Source organism: Rhinolophus sinicus, chromosome 12 (assembly GCF_057876585.1).
Source record: "Rhinolophus sinicus isolate RSI-liver-muscle chromosome 12, RSI-T2T, whole genome shotgun sequence".
Taxonomy (NCBI): Eukaryota; Metazoa; Chordata; class Mammalia; order Chiroptera; family Rhinolophidae; genus Rhinolophus; species Rhinolophus sinicus.
In genome coordinates, this window is record NC_142512.1 from 1,950,581 (window position 1) to 1,978,111 (window position 27,531).

At 39.3% G+C, this 27,531-nt stretch overlaps 1 protein-coding gene across 1 annotated transcript; it reads right to left on the reverse strand.

Annotated features, from left to right (window-relative positions):
• Positions 1–43: 43 nt before the first annotated feature.
• On the reverse strand, positions 44–24,565 carry LOC141568771 (ankyrin repeat domain-containing protein 26-like). Its single transcript, XM_088788967.1, has 10 exons — positions 22,325–24,565; positions 19,222–19,304; positions 17,926–18,063; positions 15,553–16,485; positions 14,050–14,199; positions 11,168–11,238; positions 10,734–10,827; positions 10,059–10,128; positions 2,612–2,808; positions 44–130 (listed from the first exon to the last, which is right to left on the reverse strand). Exons 1-10 carry the CDS (start codon positions 22,350–22,352, stop codon positions 44–46), a joined length of 1,851 nt encoding a protein of 616 aa, XP_088645093.1. The 5' UTR covers positions 22,353–24,565.
• Positions 24,566–27,531: the final 2,966 nt, after the last annotated feature.

The window sequence follows — 27,531 nt, forward strand, 5'->3', positions numbered from 1 at the left end:
GTCCCTTCCAGCTCTGACCTTCTCGGCCTCTCTGATTTCCTCCTCAGGAAACCTTCACTACTCTTGAGGGCATGGCCACCACCACCAGAAATACGCTTGAGAAGCCCTGATGCTGAGGGCGGATTCCCCCCTGTGGAAACAGCGGCAAAGATGGGCCAGCATGAGTGAGACAAGTCCCAGGCCTTGAGAGCTTTACTAAGTGAGGAAGATGACCGCCTAAACCTAAAAACCACCTCAAGGGAGGGAAGGGTCAGCCTGGGAGGCACAGTCTGGGGGGGAGAAGGCTGATGACCAAGGGTATTAAAGAGCCCCAAGTATCTCATTGTTCCAACACCAAGTCCTTTGTCCCAAGGACTCGTTTCTGAGTCCTGCTTGTAGCTCACTTCGATAGATCACCTGCCCTGAAACAAGCGGTCCAGAGTTTCAACTTCTGATCTCAGCTTCTTCCAATGCTGGGATCGGTAAGAAAACCTACAGGCAGACAATCTCAAACTGCTTCTGGAAGCTTCCTTTTTGGCTTCAATGTGTTTGGCTGAAGCCAACTGTCAGCTCACATCCCAAAAGCCAAGGGAGGAAAACCATACAAGACGTCTTCTTCCAGAGAATACAAAATGACTCATATATCCCAGGTGTAATCATTTCTTCAGAGTATTATACCTCAAAAACATTCAGACAATGAGCGATTTCCCCCCAAAAGTGACGTAACCTCTTCCAACTGGAAGACACGTTGAAGCATCAGATGTGGTAAGCCTTATCCACAGTGAAACATTTCCAACACTAATATAAATGCACTAAAGCTCAATGTTTTCATTGTCTCATGAGCACCAGTTGATGAATAGATCACTGATACAAACTGACACTTTTCTAAACAACTTTTCATCCTTTGGATTATTCTACATCATCCCCTTTGCATTACTTTCTTTCCATGTTAGTCCTCTGTTCGCATTCTTTACCCATTCAAGAAATTAGCGATCATCAAAGTTCAAGGTAAAGTCTCAAGAAAGATCACTGATATCTGGAGTTACGTCCTCCCTGAATCAACCCAGTGCTCTGTCCTCCAAAGAGTTAAGATCCAGGTTTGGAAGAAAATGAACAGCAGATGCGTCCATGTAAACAAATAATACCCAGTGAGCGTTAGCAACCAGGCAGACGCTGCACATGTGCTCTGCTTTGTTTTTCACTAACATCTTTGATACCCACTCTGCGTTGTGAGCATATTTCCCAGGTTCTTTGGGTCAATGAAAGCACGGCAACCCTATATAATCTTCTATCACAATATACATTTGTTAAACCATCTTTCAGAAGTAAATGTACAATGGAAAGTGATGAATCTATCTTAGACAGAGAGGAAGGACAAGGTCAGTAAGTAAAGCTTCTGAGTAACAGATTTCTTAAAATGTAATCTTATATCACAGACACACTGAAAACTAACACTTGGATGGTTCTAGGCAGAGGTCCTTCTGCACTGTCTATAATGAATACAAAACATTAGTTTATAACTGCAACATTCTTTTGACTATAATCAATATGGTCAAAGCTTTACAAATGTCTTTCCCCCAACAGTAATTTTTCATGACCCTTAAACCTGCAACCAACCTTCTCAGCAAGAACACTTTTTTCAAGGTAATGCAAAACACCTGTCTAACTTGAACCATGAAAGGTTTTGGTCTAGAAGTCAACACAAATAAGGTTCTACAAATAAGATACTACAAATATTAGTAAAAAAAAAAAAAAAAAAAAAAAAAAAAATCACAGCTTATCAGTCTGCTCACCTGGAATGACCTTTCTGATTTCCCTTTTAGTTTTCCAAGTTCCTCCTTCAAATTTTCAAATTCATGATTCAAAGCCATTAGGCGTTCTTTGGCTTCTTTGCTCTGGATCCCAAAAAAAGGGCGTTCTTCTTTCTGTTTCTCTGTCCAGGCTGAAAACTCCTCAAATCGTCCTTTCAGACCTCGTTCATTTAGCTTCATGGCTTCTGTATGGGGTTCACAGTGAGGGCGTCACACACCAGGGGACTGAACCTGATTTCATGAATCACACTGCCCCTCAGACCCCTTCACCGGGAGGCTCTGGATCTAAAGATGCCACGTTGGGCCTGGGCCCAAGGATCAGCCAGAAGAAGACTGTAGCAAGATGAGGGGCTTTTGTTTTCAGACAGGACCAGCGGGTCTAATGGCATTTCTAGTCCTCATAAGTCTCAAGAAAATAAAATTGGTTCAGGTACCTCCAGATAGCACAAGTACCTGTGTATAACTACAGAGACTAACCCGATTCAAACACAGGTCCTGCCAAAAGCCATGGCTTGAGATAGTAGAATGCTTCCTCTTAACGAGGTAATAATATGTAGGACTAACTGCAATAGTAGCAGCCTTCTTTCTTTTTCCTTTTAAATGGACTAAATGTCAATATGCTATTTCCCAGAGACACATAAAATACTTTTTATACTTACCTTCACCAAAAGTAAACAATGAAAGCAGCTTTAGCCTTACTGAAAGCTTAATTCTGTACTCTTTCTGTCCCCAGGGAACCAGACAGAGAGCAGGGAGTTCACAACAAGCCTTATTACAAAGGGTATTATGCTCAGGAAGGTCCAGGGTGAATGGAGAAAAACGGGGGCCAGGTGCTGCTTGCCTTTCAGCAGATGGTTCTCCATCAGGAGCTCCTTCATTTGCCGCAGCAGCTCCTCTGGGGTGAATGTGTCCAGGTTTGGGGGACCCAGATTGGGGGGTCCATTTCCTGTGGTTTCGTCGGGGCTGTCCCCCTTTTCAGTTAGGCAGTTAAGTGGTTGGTGGGACATGGCAACAGATCCTATGGAAAAGTTACAAACAGAAAATATAGCTGTCCGTCCTCTGCAAGGGTTCCCCCTGAATCCCACCAAATCCATTAGCAATTGCTAATATGTATTCCAAAAGTTGCCTACTTTCCCTCCCATTATATTTTGAATATTTTTGACTCTTTTAAACAAAGGCATATCCTAGCTCAGTGTGTATGTGTGTGCATGTGTATGCCTGTGCATATGGGTGTGCAGAGGGGTACAGTGAGGAGCTGGGAAATGGAGGAGGAAATAAAGGGCACGGCATCATGATGATCGGGAATCTCAGCAAGACTCATTCAGGAGGATTTCCATATGTACATATTTGTAGATTTGGGCAAAGTATCATTGAGCTGATTTTCCCATGCAAATCATTCCATTCAAGTCTCCATACTGTGGGAGAATTGTGTGGTATGTTAAGTATATTTCAGTAAGCTGTTAATAATCTCCATATTTTATTTCTTGTATTCTTGGCTAAGAAGAAAGGGAGAACTAACATATTTTGGATGCTCACTATGTCCTGAATCACTGCATCAGACACATCAGCTCCTAATCCTCATTGAAACTCCATTATATTTAGTTTACAGCTGACAGAGCTGAGTTCACTGAGGTTTTACAGCTCATCCAAAGTCACTTAAGAAGAGGCACAAACAAGTATCAAGGATGACTCCAAACCCAGGTATATAGGACCATAAAGTGATGACTGAATATTTAGGCTTCAATATTGGATCATTTTGCAAAGCACACTAAAAAGACTAAGAAATCTCGCCTAGTTATTGCATGTTCTGAGACTGTTTTAAGCATACCACTTAACCTGTAGAGGGGGCAAAGCCGACGTCAATAAGACACAAGTGCATCCCAACTCCACTTCTGTAGGGCCTATCACCTGGGCAAACAGAACTCTCCTCTCATGACTGGCTGCATGCTACAGGCAAACATTTTCTTTTACACACTTCATGAAGAAGATGATAAGCCTTTTCATGAAACCCTGCCGTCAGTGAAGACGAGGAGAGAGAAGTACACTCTGATATCTCACTGTATCATCACGACTGAGTGCTCTCCCAGTGCCCATATAAGAAAAGGCAACCAACACACTAGTGCAGGACAGTACTTCCTCCTGATCCAACAGGAGGTAGCACCCGGGCTCTCTGGGGGTCCCCTGGCATCAAGAGGCCGGCCACCTGCCTTTGATCTAAAGGTCCTTGTAGGAAATCAGAGATGGAGCTACTACTGATGGGACAGCAGGCCCCCAACAGTGTCACCTGTGTGACTTCTCCCCAGGCAGCTAGCACAAGGAAAGGCATTGTCATGAGATTCTTTAATGAAGATGGCAATGTCAGGAAGTAAAAACACTGATAAAGCACGATATTCAAGTGTGAGCCGTTGAAGGCACCGATGTGTCCCATATCCCAATTCATTTAGCAAAGAGGATACTGCTGACGTGTGCTCTCTGATAGTATCAGGGGACGAGAACGAGCTGCTTTTGTTTTCCAAATAAAATAATCTGGATAAAAATAATTCGGTAAAGCCATTTTCTGGCTTTCCATAAATTCAGTTTTGTACAGAATGATATTGGTGCTAACATTTCATAAAAATGGGTTTTTACTTTATATCAGTGTTCCCATCTATTTTGCAGGGGAATACTAAAGTTCTAGGTGATAGACCTAAAGATAAAATCCTTGTAACGTGTATCATTTACTCGTGCACATTAAATTTCCTCATTGTATTCGATGAGTACATGACACTTCGAAAAAGTAAATGGACATATTTAACAGATTTTTAAAAATTACCTAAGCAGGTATCTACAAATGTGTTTGGTTCCATTTCATTATACGCACACATTTCTCCTTAATAGTTTTTCCAAGAGAGGGGAAAGAGGAGGAAAGGAGAGGAGAGGGGAGAGGAGAGGGAGGAAAGAAAACCACCCGGATATTTTTCCTCTTTGACTATCCTTTATACCTCTACCAAGTCTTCAGACACACCATAAAGGAGTTAAACAGCTTCTAGTTATTACATTGGTGCTTCTCACTTTTCCAGGTTGCCCAGATTTTATAAGGACACCAGGAAAAACAACAACAGGGTTATACTAAGGGAGATGGTAGAATAAACACTGGGTGCCACAAACAGATGTGTGACCTCCAGATGTCACCTGACCTCTTGTGATGGTCAGCAAATGTGTCTTATCCAGCAAATGATCATTACAGTAGTTTTCAGCTCAAAAAGTGTTCTTAAGCTTCTAATAAGGTCACAGTCCAACCCATACCATTCAACACATGCACCCTAACAGCCCAGGGCCATGCCACCGTCTCACACTAATAATACACATGCCTATCCTAGCTATAGGAAAGCCTTCGGTATTCAGCATTGTTAGGGAAAATTATTTGGTAATGCAGATGTCACAGTAAATAAAGTTAGCCTGCATGCTGAATATAAGTATGTAAATACCAAAATTATAAGCATGTAAATTAGTACCAAAATTTTACTAAAAGCAATTTAACTGACTTGTGGTGACTCAAAGAGAACTTTATGATTTTAGAATATTTCAAGGGGCCTCATTATGAATTATCACAGTACAGTGCATATGTGAAAGGTCTGTTGGTAGAATGCCAGTTAGAGGGAGTTGAGTCCTCTGTTTTTAACAACACCTTGAGCTGCTTTCAATGAAACAAACACAGAGATGTATTATATATCCTTGCACGCATCTTCAAAGGTTATGGAAATTGGAACTAAGCCATTTATTCCAAGTTCTACCCCATAACAGATTTTTTTCATAAAAGGCCAACTAATGTGGATCTGAAACGTGTCATTTACAAAGGTGATATTTAACTACAGAAGGCTGAATTAATTTAACACAGGATTTGTCAAGATTTCCCTGAAGAGGAAAAAGGAGAGCTGCCTAGAAAGGAAAACGATCAAAAGCAAAATCTCCAGGATCTTATTCCCAGACCCACTATTTGAATTCCTGATTATATTTTTTTATCATTCTTAATTCCAGAGGTCACGTAGTTCTAGCAATGACTTGACTTTGTAGGCATGAACTTAAATCTCATCCCTGAGTTGGGCTTTAAAATGATCCAGTCCAACTCCCTATTCTGGCTCTGGCGGCCCAAGATGGCAGATTAGAAATTTAACCCTGGTCTTGAACAACAACAACCAAAATGTCTCGTCTGGCTTTGTGGCAGATGGTCATATAGACCAGGCGTAAATGTCTTCAATGGCAGGAAATATGAGCAATGATCTTAGCAGGCAACTGCCCATTGTATTACAGGATGGTTCTCATTGCCAGAAAGTCATTTTGTATTCAACATAATCTGCCTTATACTGACTTCCCCCCACTGGACATTGGACCAGTGTAAATACCGTGTTTGCCTGTAAATAAGACCTGGCCGGACAATCAGCTATAACGCATCTTTTGGGACAAAAATTAATATAAGTCCTGGTCTTATTTTACTATAATATAAGACCTGGTCTTATCTAACATAAAATGATACCGGGTCTTATATTAATTTTTGCTCCACAAGACCCTTTAGAGCTAATTGTCCAGCTAGGTCTTATTTTCGGGGAAACACAATAATACAGAATAAGTCTAACCCTACGCTGGTGTGGTTGATTCTCCAAATCTGCTGATTAAGTTTTCATAGGTTCAATCCCCATGTGGATGAAGAAATTTTAAACAGTGAAAACCTATTTGGTGATTGGAGACAATAGCTGGCTATTGGCAAAGTCTGGTTTGGGTTCACAAGGAAGCTGAGTAAGATTCCAAGACTGCATCAACTAAACCCATCCCCATCCTGGGAAAAGAACTCAAAGTATGCATCCTTCTAGCGGGATAAAAACAACTCTCATCTTTTATGCCAGAAATGCTATCCTGATTTTGTAACTTGCTAATATACGGAAAATGGAAATAGACTTCACCTCATCGCCCCGGGCAGAAACCTGGGAGCTGTGTTTGAGTCTTCCCATTTCCTCTTCCTCCAAGTCTAATGGGTCACTAATGGGTCACCAAAGGGTGTCACTTCCGCCCCCTCTCCATCCTCACCAGCTTAGGTCAGGCCCTTCTTGTCTCGTCTGGACTACAGATATCAACGTCGCACTCCACAGAGTACAGGCCTATTTTGTCCACAGCACCTAGGACATTACCTGACATAGTTGGGGGTCCAACAAATACTTGCTGAATGAAATTTCATAGCCTCCTACACAGTCTGACTCTCAGATCTCCCTCTCAGCCCCACTACCTCCATGGTTTCTTCCCCAACATGAGCTCATGTGCCCGCTTAAAGCCCTTCCCATACAAGACAGAGGTCCAGCTCCTTCCTGAGTGAGACAAATAGGGCCTTTCAGGATCTGGCTGTCACTTAACCACCAATATCATCTCCTGTCGCCATGCCACTCATACCCAGAGGACACTACAGAGCTCACAGTTCCCTGCACTCTTGCTTCTATGCCCTTGCATCTGTGTTCTGCCCTGTGCTTGAAATGAATGGCCGCCTTTTGCCCTGACAAACAGCCACTGGACAGTTCAATGTCCAGGTCAAGTAGATGTCCCGTTCTTTCCTCTGCGTACCCGATAGCGTGTTCCTCCTGTGTTTCACCTCCCTGGCCCTTTTCTGCAAAGTAATCACCCCATGCCCGTCCATCTTCCTGTCAAACTTAGACCCAGGTCTGTATTTCATTCTTCCTAGATGTTGTCACACAGCAGGCCCTCAGGAAATGTTTGTTGAAATGAAATGAAAATGTAGTTTACCAAGGTATTTTAAAGTCTAACACTAGTAAAACACTTCCTGCTGCGTAGGTGACAAATCCACATGAGTTTCTCTACAGTTCTATGGCATTCACTTCCAGATTCTTAAATTCAACATTTAAAACTTACCTTGAAAATCAGTACTGTTTTTCATGTTACTATTAGGTTGCTGCAAGAGTAATTGAGGTTTTAGTTTCGGAAATAACCTTTCCACCTTAGTCACTCAAGGGCCCCAGTGGTGGCAGCCCCTCACCACCGACACATTTTCACCCCTAAAGCCCAGTGGATAGTCTCACATCAAATTCTACTTAGAAGGCAATCTGGGAGCACACATAATAGCAGATAAGTGACTTTCAGCAAAGATAAATCAGGATGGTCTGGGACAACCTGTTGTTTTCAGTAAGTGAGGATGCTTTCAAATACAGCAGGGTGAGTGTTAAAAGATTACGCCCACCGACATAGCGGTGGTAACGTGAGCAACCAGAGGAAATTACAATGACAGGTGTTTGCAACAACTTCATCCTGGGTCATCCCACAGATGACCCCGCTAATTAAAATTACTGATAATAAGACATGCGTCGATTGCCAAAATGCTAACAAACCAGGTCAATGTGTAGCAAGGAAGGGACAGTACATTGTGAATGGCTGAACAAGGGAACAAAGCACATAAAGCTACTTCGTGTTAGAGAAAGAAGTAGGAGGAATTAAGGCCCATGTAAAGAGTAAGGACTTAAAATGTTCCCTGAGGTAGCAGATATTAACTTTAAAGCGAACCGAGCAGAGTGAATATACATTTGGTTTTAAACATGTTGAGTGATACAAGTATGTTCTATACCTGATAGAAATTTAGTTAGTTATAAAACCCAAAATCCGTAACCTCAATTTGTCTGAAAAACTACTCTGTTTGCTTTTTTGTTTCTGATAATTGCCTAAAATTCTGGAAAGCTTTTTCTTAAAATGTAGAAATAAAGGAGCAATATATTTTCGTTCATGGTGAAAAAAAAAAAAGAGAGTAATTGAGGTTTTTGCATTCATTTTTAACCTTTAAAAACCACAATTACTTTTGCACAAACTTAATGGAAAGATATCTGAACATCATTTCATAACATATATTCTGTTATTCAATCCTCATGCACATCAAAGTGAAAACAATGAGAACTTGTGATACGTATATTTTTTCTGCATGAAATAGATGTTATTTTAAAAACCAACAACAAAGTTTACTTGTTTCGTTTTGCTTTGTATTAACTGTTCCACAGATTCCAAAGAACATACCACACAGTTCAAGTATCTATAAAATTCACAAGAAGCAGGGCTCGGAGATCTACGTAAAGGGGGGCTTCCACGGTAAGGTAATAGACACAGTGACCAATTCCTTTCAAGAATAAGTTTGTTTTGGTTTTTGGAGGGTTTATTTGGATTCTATAGCATGAGATGCAACCTGAGGTCAATTACAAAAAGACGCTACTTTTATAATGCTGTTCACAATATCTAAAGAACTACTGAAACTGTCCCAGTAGAAAAATGGATCGTTCATCCCAAAGACTCTAATCATTGTCTTCTGTCTCCAGGGTAGTCCATTCCAGGGCGGTCCCTGGCCCTGGCCTCCTGTCAGGGCCTCCCAGCTGACTACAGACTGGGCAGGGCCTGAGGGTTGGCCTGGCCCTTCGACAAAGAGCAAGGGGGGGTTCCTGTTCACAGCGCCACTTGCTGAACCAGATCTCAGGCTTTGCATGTCCTACCACCACCTTAGGGTCCTACAGCTTTGGTCTTCCTTAAATAACTCTGTGGCACACATTTCTGTGCAACAGTTTTCCTGGTGAAGGAGGCAGAGGAACCTGGTTTCATTTTCTCTCCTCGATGTTTACTGCCTCCAGCTTACACATCTCCAACAGTAAAAGCAAGTCCTCACCCTCATCAAATATTCATATTCTCTCTCTCTGTCTAAATACGTGTATATAAGTATGTATGTACACATATCCACACAGAGACACCCACACATGTTCTAGACACAAGAGTTTATGAAGATTCCTTTGGGCCAGTTCTTCAGTATCCCACCACCTGAGAGAAGTCATTTGTTCTTTAGTGTTCCTGGGCCATTTCCTAAACCTAGAGTAGTTTTCAGTATTTTACGTCTACCAAAGGTGTACCCTTAACCACTTCCCTTATAATGAGGCACTAGCTGTAGAGTGATTGCCAACCCGCAGGACGGTATCACCTTACACCACCTTCGTGACCTTCACAGGAAGTCACCTGCGGCTGGCCAGGCCGGTGAAGGGGGAAGGGCGCTTAGGGATGGCTGCCCTCGTGGCCCTTTCCCACCAGGTCAGGATCCGCTGGGAACTGGAAACCCTCCCACAAGAGGGGACTCCCCAACCCCTGGCCACCCACTCCCCGATTGGCTCAGGATGGCAGGGAAGGGGTCTGCGGGAACAGCTTCCAGGGTAGATAGAGAAGAAGTCACCACCTCGCCCAACCCCGAAAGGCCCCCCGGCCCTGGCTCACCCGTTGCCTGAGCTCCCGCCTCTCTCTGGGTTACTGTGTCCTCGGCATCGTGCCCGCTGGGGAGAGTCTCCTAGTAAAAACCAAAACAGTGGAAAATAAGAGGAGGCCTGTGGGTCTTAGACATTTGGGTGGAGGAATGATGCTGAGGAAAGAGCTGGAAGCACAGGTCATTTCTTATGAAAAGGACAGGACAAAGACTCACAGGGGACAGCAAAGGGCCATGGAGAAGCACTGGCATGGGTAGGACTAAGTCCTAATCCAAGAACAGACAGCACACGTCAGGCTGTATTTCAGAATCGCTATGGACTAACGTGCCTTCCACTTTCCTTTTCTGCAGGGGAAACTTCAGCAGTCCGGCAGAATGTTGGGTGTGTGGGTGGTAGATAACTCGTTGGACAAACGAAAGGTAAATGAAATGTGGTATATATCAAATATTGCCTTTCGACTATCACAATCTTTTTGTATAAAAATCTGACTGCAAAAATCATTAATTTTATGAACTGAGATTTCTTTCTCTGTAGAGAGGAATTACATTACTCCCAGCAAGTAGTATCAACATGAATACAGTACTTTTATTAATGAGACTGTTCTTATTGTCTAAAATAGTATTATAAGCTACTATGACAGACATACACATTCCTTTGCAGTATGACACAAATGAAGAGATTGACTCACCAAGCTTGTACCTGACAGGTTCCTGTGAAGCTGTTCGATTAGGCCCACTAGCTTTTTAGTTGTCGTTGTTAGGTCAGTGCTTTCAGTGTCAAGCCTAAAGTGAATATTTTGACATAATTATTCTCACACATTGACTTTAAAGCATACCACATAATCTCTGAACAAATATCTGAAGGAGCAACTACATAAAATCTTACAATTTGAAAAGCGCATGATTTGGCAATTGTGCCATTTTTCTAGTTGTGAATTGTGGATAATGTGCAAAATCAGAGACAATGTACACAAATTATTCTTTTCAAGGTAGCGCAAAGCTGACACTTTGACCCAGCTTCACACTCATGTGTTTATTGTTATAACTGATCTAACTGTCATACTACACTACACATCTGCTTTATAGATACTCAGGTTATTTTCTGTGCTGCTTTAACTTATACTTTTGTACGTGATCTTGAATCTTCTCAGTACGTCTCGCATCCTCTGTATGTCGAGCTCTTGCTTCTTGCTGCTAAAATAAAGAAAAAGTGATGTTGAACTACTGATGATCTATGACATCTGACAACTAAGTTCGCAAACTTGTTGCAATGATGTTGCTCCCCTTTTTTTATATATGAGGGATTGTTCATTATGAATTTCTACCAACTGGACAAACAGTTAACCAAGTTTACTCTTTGGAAGTGCTGAAAAGGTTGTGTGAAAAAGTTAAGAGGACCTGAATTTTTAGCCAACGTCTCATTGCTCTTGTATCACGACAATGCACCAGCTCACAGGGCACTGTCTGTGAGGGAGTTTTTAGCCTGTAAACAAATAACTTTATTGCAACACCCTCCCTACTCACCTGATCTGGCCCCCAATGACTAAATATGTCATTATCCAAAGATAAAGAAAATATGGAAAGGAAGACTCTTTGATGACATTCAGGACATCAAAGGTAATATGATGACAGCAATGATGGCCATTCCAGAAAAAGAGTTCCAAAATTTCTTTGAACTTTGAACTAGGTGGTGGCATTGGTGCATAGCTTCCCAAAGGGAGCTTTGTGACCGAAGTGATATTCAGAAACGAGGTATGTAGCACTTTTTCTAGAATGAGTTCTCACACTTAATTATCATATCTTGTAGTACAAATGACCCGAGAAGTCAAACATACTGTATTCCAAGCATCCCATCAGCTCTAATTTTAAATATTGACATATGTGAATTACCAGGCTAGTCCAGTTGACATGTTACTCTTGGGGGCAGTCAGATAGTTCATGGAATAGTTTGAGGGGCAGTAACTAAATAAGAGCCAAAATGCCAGGGTTTTTATCCCAAGTCCACCAGTTATTAGCTTGAGCAAAATACTTAAACTTTTTGGGTCTCAGTTTCTTCATGTATAAAATGAGACAATAGTGGCATCTACGTCACTGGGATATTGGGAAGATTAAATTAAGGAACATATGTAATAGAAAAGGACACGGCGCACAGTAAAATCAAAGGGTTTGCAGTTGGACTACAATGCAAATGCCACCTCCCGGATTGAGCATACAATTTCTATGACCATGAGAGGCAGGGTAAAGCCACTGACGTGGGAATAACGGACTCTAGTGCTAAACCCAACTTCCCAAACCAATTCATTCCCGGGAACTGATTATGTTGGGATGTGTTAGCAAGCACTCAGAAGAGCAGAGGAAAGCAACACGCTCTGGCAGATCAGAAAAGCCGTCCTCAGACCTGTGCAGTTAGAACGTGCTATCAATCTGTACACCCTGTCTGGCTGCAGAGAGGAAGGGCTGGTTCCCTTTAATTTTATTTTTTTGTTTTCATGGAGAGGGGGAAAATGAGCATTTCATTGAACAATTTTCTGTTAGATTCGTGCTTTCGATTTTATATATAATTGTGAGAAATACTTCAGAATAAAAATTTAATTATATCAATGTCTCCAAGGGGAAGTATTGGTTTGGTATAAAGTATTTAATTTTATCCTAACAACTGTTAAAGAAAACATTTTTAATTTATGCCAGGATAGGTGCCATCATATCAAATACTATTTCCCCTTAGACAAACTTATACTTAGAAAGACAGAATTCTCGCTCATGAAAAATTAAAACTATGTCAAATTTAGGGCTTGATTGCTCTGCACAGACTATCTGACAAGTGCTGAGGAACATGAGTTCGATGAGAGTTCGAACAGTCAGAGAAAGCGTCACGGAGAGGCGAGGTTGGGAGCTGAAATCCGGGGGCAGGGAAATCAAAACATTGGCTCCCACCATAACTTGTAAACTCGTGTTCATAGCAGAATTATTAGCAGCCGAAAAGTGGAAACAACACAAAGTTCCATCAACTGATGAATGGGTAAGTATTCTGTCCACAAAGTGAAGTAATGTTGGGCCATAGGAAGAAATAGCTAACAATTGATATGTGCTACAACACGGTTGAACCCTGGAAACGTGACGCTACGGGAAAGAAGCGAGTCACAAAGGACCTCACTTCCTGTGATTCCATTCACATGAAACATCCAAAATAGGCAAATCTATGGAGACAGAAAGTAGATTGGTGGCTGCCTGAGGCTGGGAGAGACAGGAAGACGGGTGACAGCTAAGTGATGTGGGGTTTCTTTTGGGGGTGACGGAAATGTTCTATGATTGTGGTGATAGTTCCACAACTCTCTGAATGTAACGAGAGATATTGAATTGTATGTTTTAAATGGGTGAAATATGATATGGGAATTGCATCCCAATGAAGATTAAAAAGAACAATAGTGAATCTCGATTATTTTCTTAATTCTCTATTGTGGGTGTGCATACTATAATGATCTACATATTTCTATACTTTTACAATATTTCTAAAATGAAAACAAAATGAGGGAAATGTCTCCTTCAATTGGTTTGTATAATGAACTTTCTGTACGAGTCAGTCTGAAGTCCATGAAATATATGCCAGTGCTGTAACCATTGACAAAAGTGATGATAAGAAATAAGACAAATGCCTGAATTGTTCTAGTAAACATCATCTTCTGATCTTAAATGGCTGCTCATCGTGGTCATGGAGCGATCACTACAAAATACTTTTAGTAGGAAAAAGTCTCTCCATTTCTATGAGGAACGCTGCCTATTTCTCAACGTTACCAAGGGTATAGACTCTAAGAAAAAACATGCAATGCGAATAGCAGGATGGAAGCCAGAGTTTAAGGAAGAAGTGCATTATAAAGATAATAAAATTATAATAAATTAATTACAACAAAAACACAAAAGAAAGCTGCCCTTGAAAATCAGGATCCTAAAACACTTTATATTAATCAACTATAGATGAACTGTTGACAGGTTACATTTCACACATACCTGACGTCTGAGTTGCTCTAACGTCTTGAAATCCTGTGTCTCAGCTTCTGAATTCATACGGTAATGTGATCTAACCTCCCGTGAAGCCTCTGACAGAGGCAGTTTTCTTGTGGTGTCAGGTAGCTCTTGTTGAAGTTGTCTCCCAACCACCTAGGAAGATGATGCTGTTAGTGATTTTATAATCACATCTATTAAATTATGTTAATAATCACTAACTCTAACACATTAATATAATCTATAACTTGAAAAAGATCACCCCAGGCATCATTTCACCTTCTTTTCCTCTTTTGGGCACAAGTCTGTCTACTGAATCTGGGTAAGACACAGAAGGTGTTATCCCGCTGCCCACTCACTATTACGTAGGTTACTTGAACAACAGATTCAGCCCCACTCCCCATTTCCCCTGATGAAGCTGCAAAGCTTAACAATCTACTGACATCTCAAGGGGAAATTGGTATGTCGGTGGGACTAGTGGTAGTCAATTCTACATTGGGGAATGTTTTCCCCCTTTTTTTAATCACAGGCTTAAATTGACTTCACAGGTCCTCACGTACACAGTCCACTGCTCACAACCTTCCAACAGATGCCTGTATCTTAGAAGAAAAGCGAACTCATTCCAGTGGTCTTCAGGGCCCCAGGTAACGTGGCCTGGACCTCCTTCCTGCTACACATGAATCCTGCCTCCCCTCACTCGTCTGAAAATGGGGACCCAATGCCAAATTAATAAATCACAGACCGCTACAATTCTCTTTGAAATGGACAAACTTATGTCCAAATGATAGTAAATGGGCCTTGCGATGAGAAACACGAATTTGTAAAAATATTCAAGGACAATTATACATAGCAGTGGGAAGATCAAATCAAGTAGAGTTTTGATAAAACTCCTCACATTTGTCCAAAATCATGATTTAATGAAAAATTAGCTGTCTTTAAAGAGGTCACAGGTCATAAGAATACATTATTTGGGACTGAAATAGTTCCAATTTATATCAAATTGACATGAATAAAAACAAAATTATACCAACTAAAATGTGGAAGAAACTACTGAGGGAAAGGGACAGCATCTACACTTCAGTTCATGTGGGAAATCTAGAATTAACTCTACGTAATCCACTTAATTGAACCTTTATCTCTATAAAAATTCTGTTTGCATAGGAGCATTTCCATTTATCTGCTTCACAATGTTATTACAATGTGGTAACAAAGATGAAAATTATTATTGCAGCAGTATAGGACTAAATCATTCATATCAATATGTATCTAATAACAATTTATACCTTAAAATTTCATAGTCAACACAATGTCTTGACTCAAAGTAAAGCACCTCACAGGTCTAAGTTTTATTGGCTGGATACAATGTATGCTTTTAAGCTGTTAGCACAAATGCATTTGTAATCTATATATTTTTAATATTCAGATAGATTCAACACTTAGCCATCATCAAATATTTGAACATTGAATTTTCTTTCGGGAAATTTGAAAACTATTTTTCTGGATACTTACTTCTCTTTCTGATTCATCGTTTTCATACTGGCATATTCTTCCTTCCAAGTGAATCAATGTGTCGACTAACTCCTTATGTGTCTCTTTCGCAATACGATCGTGTTTTTCACATTCAGCTTGAAGCACTTTTCTGACCTCCTGAAGCTGCTCTTCAATACTCATTCCTGAGTTTTCATTATTGTCACTTTTGTTGAACGCATCATCCAGTTGCCGTCGAAGAAGCATATTTCCACTTTGTAGGTCAGAACCTTTCTCCTTTAGGGATTCCGGCTTTCCAATATATGTGTTCACGTTTCCGTGTTCCCTCTGATACACGGGTTCAATTTCCTCCTCTTGACACTGAGTTTGGTTTAGGTCTTTCAGTACAGGTTCAAAAACCAATGTCCTGTCTCTGACAGCATATCTTGTGTGAGGGAGCTCAGTGTCTAAGCTATTGAATTTACTTCCAGCTTTAGCAAGTTGTTGAGAAAGAATCGCCTTCTTTTCTTTTCGGTCACACATAGCAAACCCGCTTTTGTCCAATAAATGCAAGCATTCATCTCTTAATCCCTGGAAAGCATTTTGTAGGTGTCTTATTAATTGCTTACTAAGCTTATAATGATGGGTGGATTCCGCTTCTGTTTTCAGTCTTTCTTTGCTTTGTCTTTCATTCTCCAGCTGAGAGTTCAGCATTGTATTCTCAGCTGTTGGGACATTAAGCTGTCTGTTACATTCAAATACTGTTTTTGTTAGTGTTTCGTCATTCAGTTTTCTCGTCTTTTGAAGACAGTCATTCTTTTCTTTTACGTTTGCAGTGTCCTCAAAGTACTTTTTTTCCATTTCCTGATTCTGAGTTTTCAGTGTGTCCCTTTGCAGTCTTCCTATGGCGATTTCATCCCCCAACATCTGATTTTTAGGCAACAGGTCTTTTTCTTTTTCATAACTCTCAGAAACCTAAGTAAAACAAAGGAGACTTGTAGCTAGCATTCAATGAAATGACATATCATGATATCCTCTGAAATTAAAGAAGAACCTAAATGTTTATATAATGAAAAGGTTGCAGTAAGTGGATATCCCATTGGCAAAATACAACGTTGAATCCAAACCTCCAACTTTATACAAGAATAAATTCCAAAAAGTTAAAAACAAAATTAATATAAGATGCTGAATCCATGAAATGGAAAAAGAGAATTTTAAAATCATAAGAGAACTTTAAGCGTCTCAGATCTGGAAAGGCAGCAAACCCAGAAGGCATGAAATAAAAGATTAAGAAGTCTGACTACACTTTAAAATAGAGGTTATCGTCTGAATATACACCTCTCCCACAGTAAGAGTATTCACTCTGCATACATTTGGACTGATTACATTTCCTACAACTTTATTCCCAAGAATACTGAAAAGATATTCTACATTTCTAATACTTTCAGAGTCACTTATAAGATTAAGTCTACTAATCACTGATACATCTAGGCATTGCGCTAAGCACTTCTTTATACATCAATGAACTCGTTTCGTTATCACAATCTTGAACAGAGTGATTAAAAAGATGAGCAAGGTCAGGATTTTCCGCAGGACTTTGGGCTCCGCAATAGTGTGCTTGCTGCTCTTCTAGTGGAAATATGTAAATTCCAACGAAGCCTTAGATTTCAAAAAACTCAGGGAAAATAAGCTCAAAATTATAGAGCTCTTCTTAGAAAATAGTGAGATTATTTGCTGCTGCAATAAGTGTTATTCCCTTTTCATAATGTTTAAAGGAGAAATAAATGTGAAACAGGGGCAAATACACTGACTTCTTTGAATAAAATCCTCACCAATAAATTATCACTAAGTATGTATCACGGCATCCAATTTCTTCAAAAGTTCCTAGTCTGAAGTAGGACTCTACTGGGAGCAAGTTGTTACTTTCTCAAAAGTAGGAGAACGGGATCTAAAAGACGGTCCCTGACCTGGCTATGCCTCTACTCCTTACAATCAGTGGAAGTGAAAACTAACCTCTCTGCTAATACAGCAAGGGGATGAAATCACTGCCTCACACTGAAACTTCCGTTATCAGTAGCAATAGTTTTGAGATTGTAGAAAGCTCATCGATCCCTGTAAAAAGCATTGAAAGCCTCCCCTTTAGATGAGACATTGGGAACGTCACTACTTGACTGTTGGACATAAAAGGACTTCAGTCAAGAATATCATTTATTGCAATGGACCAAAAATGTCACTCCCCCTAAAATACTCTCTCTCTCTCTCTCTCTCTCTCTCTCTCTCTCTCTCTCTCTCTCTCTCTCTCTCTCTCTCTCTTTTTAAAATCCTCTACAATTCCCATACGTACAACATTGGTTTTTAAAATATGTACATACACGAATACACACACACATGTTTGAAAAGGACTAAAGAAAATACCTCAGAATTCATTTTCTGAAGGTTTATTTCTGTCTCCTTTTGTTGTTGAAGGCAATTGGTCAGAACTGCATCATGTAATATTCTCTTGTCCTGTTCTCGGGAAAGTGGCCTCTGAGTGTCGTTTTCCTCTTGTATAACCTGGAGAATAGAATATGAACGGAGAAAAATTAGAATATAACTAAATTTAACTGTTAAGAATCTTAATCTACATTTACTTACTCCCAAATTATTGGACTGTAACTAGAAAGTGAAAAATAAGTTGCCTTAGTCTAAATTAGAAGAAAAACATGAACCCGCAAAACTAATTTTGTCACCGTTTGCACTGAACAATCGCTTATATGTTAAATCCACCCAAAAAATGAGATAGTAGATGATTTTTAATGTCACAGAGGCTTCCTCACTTAAAATAGTTCACCCCACCATATCTTAAATCGTGAGACCCCATAGTGAATTTAAGATTATTTTTTCAAGATTAATAACTGGAGAATAGGCAAACTTTAATTAGGAGCCCATATGATTAACATCAATCAGTAAGAGAAGCAAATTCCTAAATATTAATTCCAATTATACACTATGACAGTGTTACACATTGACATAGTTATCTGTTGCATCCAATTATAACTTACTCACTACCCACTAATAAGAGCAGATAAAACATTAAATCATATTTACTGATTTCCTACACTGAACTGAAAGAAATTAGAAAGTTATTGTTTGTGCCCTAACAACCAAAGGTCCCATCCTGGAAGGTGTGATTCTCTTAAAAAGCAGTTGAGTTGAGAGTATGACCCCATTCTCTCCCTGAATGTAGACTCAGAGTCCGTTACACAGAGGTCACAAGGAAGAATCCATCTCCAACCTTGGCCTTAGTGACCAGCCATATGGAACTGCACATTTTGAACCCCTGAGAATCCTGACTCCTTTCGCGTGAGCCCGAATCAGTGGCCATCATTTTTACATGGTTCATAATTTCAACTGTCTCATCATGTGATTCAATATTTGATGTTACTTTCTTTATTACGTAAGGGAGTTATAAAAATTAAAGGCGCAGACAATATTCAGGACTTTATTATTTTTTTTGGCCTCAATCCAAAGATAAAGTTGAGCTATGAATATCTATAGGTTCTAACAATATTTTAAGTTTTGTAACTAGTTCAAATGTTATAAATATCATTCAGTTATGACCTTTTGACTCTAAAAGGCTAGCATGTAAAGTAATTTCAATTGGACTGTATTATATTATTAAAGCACAGAAAACCATATTATACTAGAAATTTCAAAGTAAATTTCACATACATGCGTGTAGGTCTTTTCATTTCCATCAAGCCTCGCTTGCCCTTCCTCCGATGTCATTCCTAGGTGTTGTCCTGCTGACGAATCTACGTATTAGTTAAAACGAACTACTTAGAACAGTTTGATAAAAGCTATAATCTTTATAAATACAGAAAATAACATCTTATCAATTGAGAGTTCAAATTAAGCGTAATCTTTTCCTGAATATTTACTTTACTTAAGAAATACTTCTAATTAGCTAACACTTCAACAAACCATTTGGTAAATATGAGATGTCACAAACTGAAAGGCATACAAACATGTCAAAAATTCATCCACAAATTCATTCATTGAACATCGATGGAAGAACAATCAGAAACAAAAGTCAATTTAGAAATGCAGGACAAACACATCGAGTTGCACTCTATACTCTGCTCTCTACCTGGTAATGGTATCTTTTGAACAACACCCTAAGATTCAACTGCAACGTCATTCATTGTTTCCAGAATGACTGTTCCTTCTGATGCATTTATCAGTGTACACCCTTCCTTATAGCTGAAATGTTTTTCTCTCCTATTCTGAAAATTTCTTTTCACCTTTGAGGATTCAGCACTGGGGTTTAAGGAAGAAGAGAGAGAAGAGGAGACAGACTGCGGACACAGCTGAGAAGGAAATGCTATAGATTTAATTCTCGATGATTCCCATCACTGCTGGGAAAGTCAATTCTAAAATATATAAAGCCATAGAAAATCCAAGAAATATTTGATTGTTGGTTCCGGAAGGTGCTTTTTCATTTACAATAAATACAGTTTTAACTGATACCTGTGAATTCAGCATATAAAACTAAAGCTAAGAAACTATGTTTTGTTTCACTAGGCAATCTTTAGATCTTTATGAAGTTTTCCCATCTGGTCCCAATGTGGTACATATAATCCTGCTGCCCACTCCCCAGTGTACGGTAAATACTAGTCTAAAGGAAACCACGCTTTCACCTCATTCTTTTTCTTATTCCCATATGTTGCTGTGGTTCAGGAAGAATGCCAATGTCTTGCTAAAAGTCATTTTGCTTTGTTGTAAGTTGCATAAACAGAGTAAACATAAAGTAGATTTTGCCACAAAGTGACTGTTGGAAAGTCAGAACTATGATGAAGCTACATAGAGGTGGGCTGGGGTTGAACACTTTCTGTTCCTTTATTTCCTTCTTTGCTTTCTCTGTTTTCTGGTAGCGGTGATTCACACAAGTCATGGAGCCTATTATTACCTAACAGAAACACACTTACAATCTGAGTCTCTAGTTTGTCTATTACGGTCATCTGTCCAAACTCTGTGGATGCTGACATAGGTTTGCTCATTGAGTGTGTGGCAAATGGCCTTTTATCACCAACTTTCTAATTCCCGGATCTTTGACAAGTTCCATGATTAGAGGTCAAAGAAGTAGAATCCCCGTCTGAATTCTGGGATTAACTTTTCATTTATTGGGATGTAAAAATAACACAAAGTTGACTATGTTGTAAAACTTCTTTTTTCAGAGAAACAGTCACACGTCCTCCTTTTCCCCCAATACACTATTCCTTCAGAGTACATTTTATTTCAGGTGTCCTATACTTGCCATTGACACAGGTAAGTTTAATTAACTATCATCAGGCAGCAATTTCTATTATATAATGTGTTTCCAATTAAAAATTACCTACTTAATAGATGGTGCAGGGTATGATTTTTTTTTTTTATGATCAAAAGTTATGTGTAACCACTTATCTTTAGTTTAAATATGCATGACAAACGTGGGTTTACAAAAACTTTTAATGAATGGTACGACTTCAAATAAGAAACTACTTATTATAAGAAAATGGTATTTTCTAAATGCTCCAATATCTTCAGAATTCATTTTTTTAAGCCTTAGATAAACAGATATTCATGTGACAAATTACAGTCTTGGGTGATCTTATTGTTTCCAAGGAAAAATAGGATCAAACTAGGTCCACATGAGCTCCAAAGAGTACAGGGCACCATGAGACAGAAAACGAATATACGACAAAACTATTTTCCTTTTGTTTTTTAAACAATATTCTCAGCTTAAAACTTTTTAAGACAAGTGAAAGAAAAACACAATTGTAGAAGTGAAGCTTTAAAGCCTGTTTTATCATTTCACGTCCAGGAAGCCCGTACATCATTTCAAACGGTGGTTTCCAATGTCATGTAAGAATCCCTGAAGTCCCAAGATCTGTAAGTCGTGGGGCCCGAAAAGGTCACAACTATTTTCACAGAAAGACTAAATGTCATTTGCCATTGTCACTCTCATTCTCTTCTAAGTGTGCAGTAGAGTTCTCCACGGCCGTGATATCACAGCTCTGATGGTAACATCATAGGTCTGATGGTGACTGGGTCTTAGCTCTAATGGTTCATGGAATGCATGCCTGTGTGAGCTCGTATTTTACATTGTTCAGTTTTTATTTCTAATACTGTAACTATCTACGGAGACTACCGACTTAAAAATATTCTTTGGAATTCTCAATAATATTTAATAGCATAAAAGCATCCCAAGGCACAAAAGCTTCAGAATTCCTGTTTTCAAAGATTGTGTCTACCAAATACTCATTACGATTAATTACTTCTCCCATTTTTAATAATCAAAGACACCATAAGCGCGCGTACACACACACACCCGATGTCTGCTCAGCAGAACATCTGGTTGTCTTAAGACCATCAGTGTTACAACACTAAGAGGAAGTAAATTTAAAACACAATTGACATGGTAGCAACTGAGGCTTACTCTGGGTAAAGGTCAAAATTCAAAGAACCATTTTCAAACCCTGGAAATATCTTCCAGTGTGATAATTAACCTCTGAGAACCCCTATTAAGTACAGGGGTTCCAAACTGGGACATTTAGGATATCGAACCAAGAGGAGAAACATCTGAATTAAAGTCACATTTGTAAAATCTTGTTTTCTTATTCCTGTCGAAGTCTTTTTTTTCAAACATCAATACCAACAGTGACATCATGTTGCTTATGTGAAATCCTTCCATTAAATTGTAACAAAAGAAAGGAATTCTGAATAGAAGACTGTGAGCATGCCAAATGTCCTTGCATACTCCTTCCCAAAATTAAACTGGTATTGCAAAGTGCACCTGGTCTGAAGGGTTGCACATCGTCCATTCCTACACCTTCGTGAGGACCAGGATTTTCCACTTCAATTCTCGTCTGAAAGGGTTAGGAAACAGGACGATTAGTAACTAATGGACACTTCATACAATTTCTAGTTAATAATTCAGGATAAAAATATTAGTGTTATCACCACCAAGAAAAGGACTTTTTGAAAAATATGTATTTAAGCAAACATTAGGTTCGTGCAAATGTAATTGCAGTTTTGCAATTTTTGTAAGCTTTTAAACTGCAATTACGTTTGTAGTGACCTAATACTTTGATAAGTGTACTTGATATAACTGCTAAATATTTCTAATGACAGATTTGATTTTTAGTGTTAAAACAAGATACTTGCTTGAAATGGTAAGAAACCTTGGTGTATGTCCAGTTGAGTCTAAACAGAACATTTTAGAACCTACTTCATCTAAATCAAGAAGAGCTTGGAAAAACCGAACTCTTATTTGACAAAAATTTTGATAGAAAAAATGATTGAACAAAGTGGCAAAGTGATAAGAAAAACTTTTGATTAGATTATGTTTCAATAAATAATAGGGAAAATGTTATATATAGTTATGCAACTTTTCAAAAAAGTATAACAATTTCTAATCGGGGAAAAATAAGAACATTTATTTATTATAACCATCTAAAATGTACCAGACACTTACTATGCACATTTTATTTCTTTCCCACACAAAACAACAAATACAAAAATGGTTTGATGATGGTTACCCCACTTCCTGCTTCCTGGCCATTCCAAGACATTAGAATAAAATATGAACAGATGTGATCCATTGTTATCTCTGTCCAGCAGGTTTTGCTTCTAGATCTTCACACGACTGGCTCCTTCTCATGCTTCACTTGGCAGTTTTTGTCACACTCAGAAAGATCTTTCCTGACCCCCGAAGTTCCACTCCCACTCCCATTCCAACTACAACCATGCCCCCCCACGACAATATTCTCTAACCCAGCATTCTCCATCCTCTTTAAATGAAGCACTTATAGTGCCTTATGATGGACTGTTGTTCACTTGTTTTTCTGCACCTACAACTACAGCTGAACCCCTGAACTTCTCCATTCAGTGTCTAACTGCCCAGCACACAGCTGGTGTCCAACTAGAAATTAACTCAAGGTGAAAACGTTGAGCTCGCACCAACAAAGCCTCAAGAACCGAAACACTACACATCTACAGGGTACCGCCAATCACAGTCTCCTGAAACTTAACATCCCCCAGATTAGAAATCCACATGCCCCTTCTAACTTTTCCACTCTGCTCTTGACACTACCGCCATTTGATTGTCCTACATGTTTACAAAAAGTGTCCCCGATATCTAGTAAGTCAGTACATCCCACTGTGATCATTGTGTTTTACATTCTATAGCTCCCTTTACAGTTTTAAAAGTGTTTTCACATTCGTTACCACATTTGTGCATTCCACATACCTGAAAGGTAGTCATTAGTACCATTATGACGAATGAGGTCACTGACATCCGACAGGTTCAAAAGAAGTTTCCCCAAGATCCCATAGCTAGTAAGGGACCCATCCAGAATTCTAGTCTGTTCTGATCATCAAACACAGTGTCTGAACCAGTAGGCAGCAGTTGCCTATATCAGAAGATCACACTTTTCTTATATCTTTCCACAGCTGTCACCTCACATTAGCTCATCATTACATTGTAGTTCTATTACTACAAGGACGGTTGCCATCAAGTTACTCAATGCATGATATTTTAAGTGAACAAGACAGTTGTTAGTATTAAAGCAGCGCTCAGCCGAATTGTTGTTAGTATAATCCAACGTATTATTAGTATTCACCATGCTCTTCCTTCCCAGCAAAAGTTCCTTGCAGATCTCTTTGACAATACTAATTAATAATACTTTGATGTCCCAGGCATTATCTTTTCAAGTTCCAAGTTATAAACAAACCCTGCGATCCAAATTCTTTCTTTCTGAAATTCATTAGGACATTTACACATCCACAAAACCCACAAGATCATGCATTTGGGCATAGTTCGAGCTGGAATAATTCTTTAGCTTTTAGGGAAACTTAACTTCAGAACCCAAACTGATTCCTTATGACTTGGAAACCTTTGTGTTTTATACTATACTACACTGACTGCCTGAAGAGAAACTTGCAAGTTAGCAGAATTGTACTACGCTGTCTCATTATATTACACATAGCCAGTTTAATAATTACAGGCGAAACCATACAAATTGGTGTGTATGGGGAAATGTAGCGGTGAGAAAGTAAAGTCAAAGCATACCTTTTTCGTTTTCACATCACAGAATGGTGATATTTCAAATAATAACGATAATAATAAGAATAGTGAAAGACAGTACCTCAGAATGCGAAGGTGATTCTTCATCTTCCTCTTGTCCTAATCCTAATGATGACTTTCTAACTATAAAATGTAGTCACAGGTACATTAATGTGAACATATATTACTATGCATTTTGAATACACATTCAGTCATGAATATTTCCATAAAAGTAATAGCAGAAAAGAATTTCAGGGGGTTGAAGCATTTGCAAGAAGAAGCAGTTGTTAGTAGTGGGGACACTTTTGAAAAAAAGATAGAAAAAAATGCTTAAAAGAAATAAATATCACATTTGGACCTACACATGTTAGATTTGTTTATAGCAGCACTTACGCTAGAAAGAATTCATAGACAGTCACTAAATTACCACTCATATTATTCTGCTGTGCTCCATCAGCACAAGTCAAATTACCATTGCTTGTTTGCTCTTGTGGAGCACTTTCAATAAGATCCACACCATTTTCTCCTTTTCCAGTTGCCGGTTTGGTTGCTTCTTTCTATTAAAAAAAAAAGAAGGAAAAAGAAAAAACAACCCAACTTCAGAAAACACCATATTCGTTTACTTGTTCACTCACTCACTCAGTCCATCCATCGACAAGACAAAAGACTCTACTGTAGCCATCAAATCATAGGCACAGCCCCAGGGGAAGCTGGAAATATAAATGAGACATTCTGTCCTACACGCTAGTACGAGTAGAGATAATATAACACATGAAAAAATAAGAGCAGAAAAGTACCGCTCTCCACTTCAACAGCCCACATGAGTCAAGTATCGTAAGGGCACAAGAGACAACAGTCAGTTGCACCAGGGAAGCTCAGCAGATGCGGCAAAGATAGGGCTGCATCTTGACAGTTATGCAAGGTGCTGAGGGAAGGTGTGACGGGGATTCCAGAAGGGCAGCGCGAGCAAAAGCCTGAGGATGAAAGAACATATTGCAAGTGAGGCCGCAAAGGAATGGGGTAAGCCTGGAACACTGAGAGTGGGATGGAGATACCGCTGCAGTTTCAGAACCAAATCAAAGAAGGCACGTTTGGTGAAGCAGAGGTTCAAATAGTGATTTGGTAGACACGGTAGCAGAAAACACCCAATCAGAAGAGAAAAAAAATGAATATAAGTAAAAGATAAATAAAGACAGAGAATACTTTAAGGGACCTCTGGGACAATATCAAGTATAACAACATTCGTAAGGCTATCAAAAGGAGAGGAGAGAGAGAGAGAGAAGGAGAGAGAGAGAGAGAGAGAGAGAGAGAGAGAGAGAGAGAGAGAGAGAGAGAGAGAGAGAGAGAGGAATTGAAAACCTTTTGGATTACACAATGATGGAAAACTTTCTTGACCTGGAGAAGGAAATAGACACACAAGCGCAGGAAACACAAAGAGTTCCAAACAAAATGAACCCAAACAGGCCCACACGAAAACATATTATAATTAAAATGCCAAAGGGTAAGGACACAGAGAAGATATTAAAACCATCAAGAGAAAAGTAGTTAGTCATGTACAATGGAGCTCCCATAAGACTGTCAGCTGATCTCTCAACAGAAAATTTGCAGGCCAGAGGGATTGGCAAATATTGAAAGTGATGAAAAGCAATGATCTTCGACTAAGAGTACTGTATCCAGCTAGGCTCTCATTTAGAATCAATGGAGAGGTAAAGACTTTCCAGAGAAAAAGATGATGGAGTTCAACACTAACAAACCAGTATTACAAGAAATGTGACACGAAGAAGGAGGAGGAGGAAAAGGAGGAGGAGGAGGAGGAGGAGGAGGAGGAGGAGGAGGAGGAGGGATGAAGAAGTAGAAGGAGAAGGAGAAGGAGACGAAAAAGGGAAGGGGAAGGGGAAGAAGGAGAAGAAGAAGAAGAAGAAGAAGAAGAAGAAGAAGAAGAAGAAGAAGAAGAAGAAGAAGAAGAAGAAGAAGAAGAAGAAGAAGAAGGAGAAGAAGAAGAAGAACAGAAAGAGGAGGAGAAGGAGGAGGATGAGGACGAAGAGGAGGAGAAGAAATATGAATAATAAAATGGCAATAATCACATGCCTATAAATAATTATTTAAATGTAAATAGGTTAAATGTTCCAGTCAAGACATAAGGTGGCTGAATGGATAGAACTACAAGACCCATAAATATGACATCAAACTTAAATTTTTTTGCAAGGCAAGGGAAACCATCACAAAATGAAAACACGACCAGATGAATGGAGAAGAGATTTGCCAACGATATATTTGATAAAGGGTTGACATCCAAAACATGAAAGGAACTCATAAAACGCAACACCTTTAATAGACAAACAATGCAATTAAAAAATCAGAAAAGTACCTGAATAGACTTTTCTCCAAAGAGGTCACACAGACAGCCAAGAGACATACGAAAACATGCTCAGTGCCACTAATCATTAGAGCAATGCAAATTAAAAACACAAAGAGTTATCACCTCACAACTGTCAGAATCGCCATCATCAATAAATCAACAAACAACAACTGTTGCTGAGGATGTGAAGGGAAGCCCCGCGCACTGTTGGTGAGACTGCAAACCCGGCCAGCCACAATGGAAAACAATATGGAAGTTCCTCAAAAATTTGAAAATAGAACTACCACGTGGCACAGCAGCCCCACTTCTGGGTTTTTCTCCACAGAAATCCAAAACACTGATTTGAAAACATCTGTGCATCTGTGTGGTACTTGGCACATTATTTTCAATAGTCCAGATAAAGGAGCAACCGAAGTATCCATCGTCTTGGATAAAGAAGAAGTGGTACATAGATACAACAACATACTACTTGGCTGTAACAAAGAATAAAATCTTACAAGCTGTGACAACGTGCGTGGACCTAGACGGTATCATTCAAAGTGAAATAAGTCAGACAGAGAAAGACAAATATCACATT